At 40.8% G+C, this 11,095-nt stretch overlaps 1 protein-coding gene across 1 annotated transcript; it reads left to right on the top strand.

The window, feature by feature from the left end:
- Positions 1–4,360: 4,360 nt before the first annotated feature.
- Positions 4,361–10,599, top strand: LOC106526097 (bone morphogenetic protein 2-B; the record flags this gene model as incomplete). The annotated part of the gene is given in 4 exon segments (XM_014020583.1): positions 4,361–4,500; positions 4,791–4,907; positions 9,802–9,973; positions 10,096–10,599. Coding segments are annotated over 4 exon segments (830 nt in total), but the record flags the coding sequence as incomplete, so codon positions are not given.
- Positions 10,600–11,095: the final 496 nt, after the last annotated feature.

Raw genomic sequence — 11,095 nt, 5'->3', positions numbered from 1 at the left:
CCGTTCTTCTTCTGTTATTCGGGGGTGCGGTCGGAAATAACTTGTCAGTGCGTTAGCGCCCCGCCTGGTATGGATTGTTGTTTACCCTTTGTGCTGCAGCGCAGCTCAGGAGGGGACAAAAGCGGTATCGGTTAAGAGTATCGGCCGGCTTTTACGAGTACGAGTACGAGTACTTGATGCTGGTATCGGATCCTCTAGTTATTAGAAGTACTCCATTGTAATTTTAGAAAGTACAAATCCGCTTATGAATTATAAAAATTAGTAAGACCTTCAAAGAGCAAACAAAATGTTTAGGTCTGCAATTAGCGGATTTGTGCTTTAGCGGACTGGTGCCTACCACTGCCAACAAATAACAGATGATGGCCCTGTTTTATTAGTGATTGTGATCCTAGTTGTCTTATCATCTGATCAGATTATTAAAAATTAAAGTTATCAAACATGAACCAGCTCTGTTTTATACAGAAATTACTTTTAAAAATACTAAACCCAATACATTTTAGGATGCAGTCATTTTATTCTTTAAAAAATACCCAACAAGTGTTTCTGATATGATCATTTTATTCTTGCTGATATAGCTGATCACTCTGTGCACTTTAGTAGATGCTGTTAATTATATAAATAAATGTTAACTTCATGCATTTACATGACAGCTAACACTAAGCTAGCTGTAGCCTGCGGCTAACTGCACTAACTTCACACAGGGAAGAAAACTTTCCTGTGGAGAGAGTTTGACTTCCTATCAGCTATTTTGTAAAGAATCTCCTGATGGCCACAGAGTCTGGAGGGATCAGAATTTGAAAACAACCACCACAGTAGCTGATCATCACCTGTAGCTCCTGCCTGCTCTGCTGATGTGACTTGTTTTAGGTAACCAGGAAAACCCAGAGCAGACTTTAGTGCCTCCAGCAGCATCACTCAAATCACCGTTTGAACAAAAGAAAATGAAAGCTTTGCATTTTGCTGGCTCTGGCTGGTTTCTTACAGACATGATGAAGCTCTGCTCAGCAGGACTTGTCCCCGCGGTGCAGCAGGTACACCAATGTTTGCATGTGCACGCTTATATTGCATTTAAAGATGGCTCGGAAAAACATGTTACTGCATGCTAACAAATTAAATAGATATATTCGGTTCAAAAGTGCGGAGACAGAAGGCACAGACACGAGAAGTGCGGGGAACATGTCCCACGTGTACCCTACGTCGGTTATGCCCATATTATTTTGCCAAGTAGACAGCACTGCTTTTTTTCCTCTTTATTTGTGGTCTCCCCTAGTGGGCATGGGCCCCTGGGCCCGTGCCCAGAATGTTCATATTATAACCCAGCCTGAAAGGAAACATTTAATCTTTGACCATGAGCTGGGCTGAAAACAAAAAAAATGAAGAACAAGGAGAAACCACTGGCACAAGGTAGCTGGTAATCTGGTAGGCAGGCAGAGCAGAGCAGACATACAGTATGAATATGGAGTGACTGTTTTATGAAACCTAAATTTATTGAAGATATTAGGGTCTCAAATAGACCTTATAAAAACTCCTTATGTTACAACTCTGTGACGCAGACGTCAACAGTGCACTTAGGATGACATGGGCCAAGGTGGACCTACATACATGGGTTTGGACCCCAGTCATAACTGCAATCATTTTAATTCAAATAGAATAGCCTATTGTCAACATAATTATGGAGTGTGATTTATTTTCAATTCGAAATATCTTCAGACTAATGAAATATAAAGTTATAAGTGAAGACAGTCAGTCTGGATAACAGCAGCCTGACTGCTTGTAAAATATAGGCCTACGACAGGTCTGGACCACATGCAAATTTTATTCATATCTGAAAAAAATCTTACAATACAACAAAATTGGTGAATGCCATAACTTCTTTTAAAGGGTCAGTATTATGTGTTTCTCAGGCATATATTTAAATACTATACCATAATAAAGTATCTATGTCACCTTTGGCTGTTATTAAAATGCTGTTTTTTGTTTAAATAGAAAATAAATTTATCTTCTCATCACTTCCTCTTCTAAGCTCCATGAAATTGGCCTCTGTCTCTTTAAAAACCTCCTTCCACTTCCATTTTGCCAATTTCGGTGCGGGGGGGAGTTGCACTCGCGAGGGGGAGGGGGAGGGGCTACTATGATGCAGTTTATTTGGCATCTGAAAATACATTTCCTCAAATGTATTTTTTTTATCTGAAAAGAGCTTCACTGAGTGAGAACTAATGAAAGAAGAAAAATCTTATAATATGTCACGTTTTGTCAAGTATCTTGTTCTAGAATTGCGCCGCTCAGGGTGAAGTTGGAGTAGTTCTGTTACTTTCATTGAGATTTTCTTTTCTTTTCGGGCGTTAATTCCTGCCTTTCTGGGGGAAGAGTTGCTTTTTTGGATGTCCATTTGTTTTTGTTTTGGGTGCTGTACAGCAGGATTGATTTTTTGCCAATAATGTTTATACTTTGCTCTTTGTTGTGATGCATAACCATAACAACAGGGTGGTTTACAACAGGGAGCAGCTGAGTAATATAGAAAATCTGAAAAAATACCACAACTGAAGCCACAATTCCCAGAGGAGTTGAAAAGAAGGTGACATGGATGCAGAGCAGGAACAAAAAGGCGAGAGAAAAGAAGGAAGTTCAAACCATCACTTCCATCAATCCTATTGAGCAACATGAGATCATTAGTTAAACTGGGTGAACTTCAAGCCCTGACAAAGACTCAGCATGAGTATAGGGAATGCAGTATTATGTGTTTCATTGAGACATGGCTGCAGGACCATATTCCTGACTCCAACGTCTCACTTTATCTCAGGAACAAGCTCATCGTCCTCCTCTCCTGCCCCCAGCCAAACAGACATCTCACCCTCCTTTGACCCACAGCTTTCCTGTCAAATTTCAGATGTTTTATCTTCAACCATCATGGACTCTTCTGCTCCCACAAGTTTGTCTTCAACCAAATCAGGAGATGCTGCTGCTCCCTTTGCCACCCCCCTACCCCAGTTTTCTGTATCTAGAAGTCAGGTGAAAAGGCAGCTAGAGAGACTGAACCACAACAAGGCTGCAGGTCCAGATGGTGTTAGCCCCAGAGTCCTGAAGGCCTGTGCAGACCAGCTCTGTGGGATTCTGCAACATGTCTTCAACCTTAGCTTGACCCAGGAGAAGGTGCCAGTGTTGTGGAAGACATCCTGTCTGGTTCCAGTACCAAAGAAAACTCACCCATCAGCCCTCAATGACCATAGACCTGTTGCCCTGACATCCCACATCATGAAGGTCCTAGAGAGACTCCTGTTGACCCACKTGAGTAAGCAAACAAGCACACATCAGGACCCCTGCAGTTTGTTTATCACCGTAGAGTTGAAGACGCCATAATACACCTGCTTCAACAAACCCACTGTCATCTGGACAAAGCAGGCAGCACTGTGAGGATCATGTTCTTTGATTTCTCCAGTGATTTTAACACAATTCAGCCTGATTTACTTTGTCTGAAACTCCAGAAGACTCCGGTGGAGGCCTCAACAATCGCCTGGATCAAAGACTACCTGACAAACAGACCACAGTTTGTGAGACTGAAGGACTGTGTGTCTAACCAGGTGGTCAGCAGCACAGGAGCACCACAGGGAACTGTACTCTCACCATTCCTGTTCACACTGTACACTTCAGACTTCCAGCACAAGTCAGACTGCTGTCATCTACAGAAATACTCAGATGACTCTGCAGTTGTTGGGTGTATCAGAGATGGACATGAAGCTGAGGACAGAGAGCTGGTGGACCGCTTTGTGACGTGGTGTGGGAACAACCATCTCATCTTGAATGTGAACAAAACAAAAGAGATGATTGTAGATTTTTTTGTCATAGAAAGACCAAGTGTCTTCAGTCAGAGGCTTCTTCAATTTTGTTGTAATACAGACCGCTACAGAAGATCTTTCCTGCCCACAGCATCACCATTTACAATAACTCTTTAGTTAAATGTGTTACAACAACATCTAATGTCCCTCTGGGATCAATAAAGTATTTTTGAATTGAATTGAATTGAAGTTTTGAGAATAATTTTTAAAAAATAATGCAAAAATCATAGATTCTACAGGCACCATGATTCATTGACATCATCAGCCGAATGAGCTTCACAGATAGAAATTAAAATGGCATCTCTAGGACAAAGTGTGTAGAACTAGAAGCGTGCCAAGGTAGAAGATGATGGAATCATAATAATAAAGAGAAACAGACAATAGTGGGTCTTGCACTGGGCAATGCCCACTGATAATATTAAATAGTAGTATTATAATAGTATAATAGCACAGTGTACACAGAGGTGTGTGTTTAATATGTCTTTCACAACTTTTTTTAAAGCTATCTTGTGTTTTGTTATCTGTAGGTCATACTGGGGAGAAAATCCTTTTTTTCAACTTGTCATCATTGGATAGAGAGGAGACCATTATCAAAGCAGAGTTACGTTGGTTCAGAAAGAAACCAATGTTTGACCACAGGAAGTTGCACAGTCCACATATTTATCAGGTAATCAAAGTTTAAAAATGATTGTTGTTGTTTTTAAAAGCATAAATTTCTTTTGTTGTTATTGTTTAGATTGATTTCAGAACAAACCTCACATTACTAAAATTATATTTGACAAAAACTTGTCAAATAGTTATGGATCTAAATATGTAGAGATGTGACAAACAATTCATATATTTTGAACAGCTCTTAAAAATGAATGGATCCACAAGATCTGCAAAAATGATCCATAAATCCCATCCCTAACGGAAAGAGAAGTAAGCAATTTAACTTTCCTGTGTTTAACCATTCAGGTGAATCTATATGAGGTCCTGGACAGCAGAGTGAAACCACAGGAAGGAGACCTGATCACTTCCAGACTGGTGCCAGTCTATACACAAGGATGGGAGGTTTTCAATACCACTCAAATAGTAAGACATCCCTTTCATATTTCTGTTTATTTTATTTTAATAACTTTTACTGTTGTTTCTATCTCACCTTCATACATTAGTCATTTATGATAAAAACCGGGCATTTTCAAAGCAACAGTTCAGATCTTGTGAAGTGGGGTTTTGTGGAAAAATCATGAGCAATAAATATTTTCTTGTAGCTATTTCAACTGAGGTTTACTCTTTGAACAATGTCAATTTGAAGAAATTGTTTAATTTGATCAGATTACCAGCTAACAGCTAGTCCAAAAAGATCAAAAAGAAAAAATAAGTACTGTATTTTTCAGACTATAAGCCGCACCCGCCATTTAAAAAAAACCCGCGAACATTAACGTATAAGCCGCACCGGACGATAAGCCGCACCCCCAGCATTAAGAAAAAACATTACACCCAAAATTGTCATCAAAAGAGTGAATTCAACATCAAAACATGAAAAGCAAACCTTTAGGAATCAAAGTTTGGAGGAATACGGTTCATTTAACTGACCTTATTTTGGTAGTTTTCTTTAACAGTTTCTGATCCAACAAAGCAACGAAACGTCTCATTCATCGTCTTCCGGCGCACTGAAACCATCGAAGTCCTCCTCTTCAGTGTCGAAGTTAAACAAGCTCAGTAAAGCTGCGTCACACAGCGGTATCTGTTCAGTTTTACTTTCTGTGTCGCTGTCCTCCTGGGGTAATGCTGGCTCTGATGCTGTGGTATCCTCTTCACGTAGCAGTCCAGCCTTTTGGAACCCATCGGTGATGGTGGACTCATTCACTCTGCTCCACGCTGCCGCCGCCATCTCCAACGCCGAACCATTGATTCATTCAGGCCGAGCTTACGTGCAGTGGCTCTATTTCCCTCCTGTTGCGCAAGTTCGACAGCCTTCAACTTAAAAGCGGCATCATAGGGAGATCTTCTATTCTTTTCCATGATAAGCGAGTTTGAATTTGAAGAGAAATATTTTGTTGTGTCTGTTGAAGATTAATCCGTCATGTCGTGTCTGCTACTAGCTAAAACAAAATGGCAATTTCGTCTTCTTCCTTTTATTCGCGGCAACCACACCTCCAGCTAAAGAGCCCCCTGGTGGCTGAAGAAAAAAATCCACGTACAAGCCGCACCAGACTATAAACCGCATGGTTCAAAGTTCAGGAAAAAAAGTCACGGCTTATAGTCCGAAAAATACAGTAGGTTTTCTGGACCGGTTCTTCTTTAACGAAACGTTTCGTCTCTCCTGTTTTTGGCCAGTTGGAGATGCCAACAGGCCAGGGGTCTCGTATACAGTGGTGGAAATAAGTATTTGATCTCTTGCTGGTTTTGCAACTTTGCCCACTTACAAAGATATGAACAGCATAATTTTAAGAGTAGGTTAATGTTAATAGTGGGAGATAGAAAATGAAAAAAATCTAGAAAATTACATTGTATAAATTACATACATTTATTAGCATTTTGCAGAGAGACATACGTATTTGATCCCCTACCAACCGTTAAGCATTCTGGCTCCTCCAGACCAGTTAGATGCTCCTAATCAACTTGTTACCTGCATTAAAGTTCAGTCCATTTGTCATTAAAGACAGCTGTTTTAAATTGTCACCTGTATAAAAGACTCCTGTCCACAGACAATTAATCAGACTCTAACCTCTACAACATGGGCAGGACCAAAGAGCTGTCTAAGGATGTTAGGGACAAGATCATAGACCTGCACAAGGCTAGAATGGGCTACAAAACCATCAGTAAGATGCTGGGTGAGAAGGAGACAACTGTTGGTGCAATAATCTGGCTTCATGCAAAATCTCACCCTGTGAGGTATCCTTGATCATGAGGATTGGGAAAGATCAGCCTAAAACTACACAGGGCAAACTTGTTAATGATCTCAAGGCAGCTGGGACTACATAAAACCAGTGGTAACACATTACGCCATAATGGATTAAAATCCTGCCGTACCCACAAGCTCCCCGGCTCAAGAAGGCACATGTGCAGACCCGTCTGAGGTTTGACAATTAACACCTGGATGATTCTGAGAATGATTGGGAGAAGGTGCCTTGGTCAGATGCGACAACTCGCCATGTTTAGAGGAAGAGAAATGAAGTGTGCCAAGGTAGAAGATGATGGAATCATTATAATAAAGAGAAAGAGAAAGACAATAGTGGGTCTTGCATTGGGCAATGCCTATGACCCAAAGAACACCATCCCCACTGTCAAGCATGGAGGTGGAAACATTACGTTTTGGGGGTGGTTCTCTGCTAAGGGCACAGGACTACTTCACCGCACAAATGGAAGAATGGATGGAACCATGTACTGTAAAATCCTGAGTAACAACCTCCTTCCCTCTGCCAGGATGTGCCATGGCTGGGTCTTCCAGTACGACAATGACCCAAAACATACAGGTGCTGGTCATAAAATTAGAATATCATGAAAAAGTAGATTTATTTCAGTAATTCCATTTAAAAAGTGAAACTTGTATATTATATTCATACATTACATACAAACTCATATATTTCAAATGTTTATTTCGTTTAATTTTGATGATTACAAATGACAACAAATGAAAATCTCAAATTCAGCATATCAGAAAATTAGAATCTTGTGAAAAGGTTCAAAATGGATGGCAACTGGTACCACACTCTAATCAGCTAATTAACTCAAACCACCTGCAAAGGCCTTTAAATGGTCTTTCAGTCTAGTTCTATAGGCTACACAATCATGGGGAAGACTGCTGACTTGACAGTTGTCCAAAAGACGACCATCGACACCTTGCACAAGGAGGGCAAGACACAAAAGGTCATCGCTAAAGAGGCTGGCTGTTCACAGAGCTCTGTGTCCAAGCACATTAATAGAGAGGCCAAGGGAAGGAAAAGATGTGGTCGAAAAAAATGTACAAGCAAGAGAGATAACCGCACCCTGGAAAGGATTGTGAAACAAAACCCATTCAAAAATGTGGGGGAGATTCACAAAGAGTGGACTGCAGCTGGAGTGAGTGCTTCAAGAACCACCACACACAGARGTATGAAAGACATGGGTTTCTGCTGTTGCATTCCTTGTGTCAAGCCACTCTTGAACCACAGACAGCGTCAGAAGCGTCTTGCCTGGGCTACAGAGAAACAGGACTGGACTGCTGGTGAGTGGTCCAAAGTCATGTTCTCTGATGAAAGTAAATTTTGCATTTCCTTTGGAAATCAAGGTCCCAGAGTCTGGAGGAAAAGAAGAGAGGCACTTCATCCACGTTGCTTGAAGTCCAGTGTAAAGTTTCCACAGTCAGTGATGGTTTGGGGTGCCATGTCATCTGCTGGTGTTGGTCCATTGTGTTTTCTGAGGTCCAGGGTCAACGCAGCCACATACCAGGAAGTTTTAGAGCGCTTCATGCTTCCTGCTGCTGACCAACTTTTTGGAGATGCAGATTTCATTTTCCAACAGGACTTGGCACCTGCACACAGTGCCAAAGCTACCAGTACCTGGTTGAAGGACCATGGTATCCCTGTTCTTAATTGGCCAGCAAACTCTCCTGACCTTAACCCCATAGAAAATCTATGGGGTATTGTGAAGAAGAAGATGCAATACACCAGACCCAACAATTCAGAAGAGCTAAAAGCCACTATTAGAGCAACCTGGGCTATCATAACACCTGAGCAGTGCCACAGACTGATCCACTCCATGCCACGCCGCATTGCTGCAGTAATACAGGCCAAAGGAGCCCCAACTAAATACTGAGTGCTGTACATGCTCATACTTTTCATGTTCATACTTTTCAGTTGGCCAACATTTCTATAAATCCTTTGTTTTTATTGGTCTTCAGTAATATTCTAATTTTCTGAAATGCTGAATTTGAGATTTTCATTTGTTGTCATTTGTAATCATCAAAATTAAATGAAATAAACATTTGAAATATATGAGTTTGTATGTAATGTATGAATATAATATACAAGTTTCACTTTTTAAATGGAATTACTGAAATAAATCTACTTTTTCATGATATTCTAATTTTATGACCAGCACCTGTACAACTGTAGGGGTCACCTCGAGTGAAATAATCACGGAAACTGTCCTGGACCTCAGACCTCTGATGGACCTTTAAAGGGACAAATACTCTGTTCCACTTAGAACTGAATTTGGTCCACCTAAGGTCGCCTTGACTTTTCAAAGAGACATTCTCTTCTTCTTAATCAGATAATAAACATTCTTTTTATTTGATTTGTTGTTCTCTTAACTAACAGTTATTATGCATTTTGATAATCAGAGAATGTTTATCAAAGTTACAGGAGAAAAAAAAGTGGAAATACGTATCTTTTCTCCCTCAGCATGATTTCAGCTGTGGATGGATTTTCTGTGCAAAAATCTTGTCTTTATGGTTTAAAGTTGATGAAACATCAATGTTTTATTTGTCTGAATCATATTTGCAAATGTTTTGAATTTGAAGCAATTCATTCTTTCAGTTATGTTTTTGAAGATAACAAACTTTAATTATCTGATGAGAACTAAAAACCTGGCGCTCCCGTTAGAAAGTGAAACTTAACACACAGCTGTTCTCTCCCCCTCATGGTCCGACACAGAGGGCAGAAACAGCTAAATTAGACAGTTAAAACACATTAAAATTCATAACTCACCTTATTGTTGTTGGCACTCTGTCTTACAGTCTTACAACATTAGCAGCTGCTCTCTTCCAGGGAGTGGGCGACAATACATGCGCTCGCGTGATCAAAAGAATACAAGGAAAAAAGCAAATATCGGCCAAAAAAATTGGCCGGCCGATGTATCGGTCGACTCCTAACATTTCCACAGAAGCTCGTTTTTAACATCTGAGCTGTTGGTTTGATTAAACTGCTAACAGAAATGCTGTTTCTTTTTTCAGTTTGAGGACAGTAAATATAAAGCAACTATTTTATGTTTTCAACCTTAGGTATCTAAATGGATACAAAAGAATCTGGAGAACACTGGCATCCTGGTTGAGACAAGCGTTCCTTTCACTAGCTGGAGGAAGTGGGTGATGTCCTCCATCAATCAGCCTGCATACACCTACCTGCTCATATTCTCTGATGATGGGAGGACTAAAGCTGACCGGTCACAGTTGGGTACGTTGACACTGAGGCATGTTTGGGTTTAAATATCAATGTCAGACTTTGCAGTTCTGTATGAGCTCCTACATTAAAATTGTTTACAATTCCATTATAGCCCAGTCTCCATCTCCCCACAGCAGCCATCCAAACCAAGCCACAGCACCGACTCAGCAGGAGACGACGTGCATCATCAGATTTCTCCTCACATGGCCGCCCCCAGTCCTGCCAGAGGGTCCCGCTCTTTGTGGACTTTAAAGAGATCGGCTGGTCGGGCTGGATCATCTCACCCCATGGGTACAACGCCTACCAGTGCAGAGGTTCCTGTCCATTCCCACTAGGGGATGGTCTCAGAGCCACCAACCACGCCACGGTGCGCTCCATCATGCATGCACTCAAGCTGTCCAGCAGTGTGGTGGGGGCGCCCTGCTGTGTGCCCAACAGACTGCAGTCCATCAGTTTGTTGTACTTTGATGATGAGGAGAACGTAGTTCTGAAGCAGTTTGATGACATGGTGGCATTAAGCTGTGGCTGTCACTGACTCTGTGGGCTCAGGACTGAGAGGGGACAGACACAGTTTCTAGGGTTTATAAAAACAAGGAAAATATTGTTTTATTTTGAAGAATAAAAGTATCTAAACATTACAGACTTTTTTGTTTTTTGTTCAGAGAAGTCTAGTAATTAAAAAAAATATTTCATTAATAGATCTACAAAAAAATCTATTTCAATTCAAATTAAAGACCGGACATTCCTTTAAAGGGCCAATATTATGTGTTTCTCAGGCATATATTTAAATACTATACCATAATAAAGTATCTATGTCACCTTTAGTTGTTATTAAAATGCTGTTTTTATGTTTAAATAGAAAATAAACTTATCTTCTCATCACTTCTTCTTCTAAACGCCTTGAAATTGGCCTCTGTCTCTTTAAGAACCTCCTCCTGCTTCTGTCCTGTCCAAGAAGGGGTTATCTGCAGAATCAAAGTGGGCGTGTCACAAGAGTGGGCGTGTCTAAAGCATAAACACTGTGGGCTATGAGGCCAAATAGGATGGTATCCTTAGACCATTCTTGACCTCTGTACAGCCTGACCCTGACCCCAACACTAAGGTTAACCAGGACAAATGTGACCCAAGTAGGGG

This window comes from Austrofundulus limnaeus, unplaced genomic scaffold (genome assembly GCF_001266775.1).
Source record: "Austrofundulus limnaeus strain Quisiro unplaced genomic scaffold, Austrofundulus_limnaeus-1.0 Scaffold259, whole genome shotgun sequence".
NCBI lineage: Eukaryota > Metazoa > Chordata > Actinopteri > Cyprinodontiformes > Rivulidae > Austrofundulus > Austrofundulus limnaeus.
Note: the sequence above shows the minus strand (reverse complement) of the source record. Positions and strands in the feature narration are given on the sequence as shown.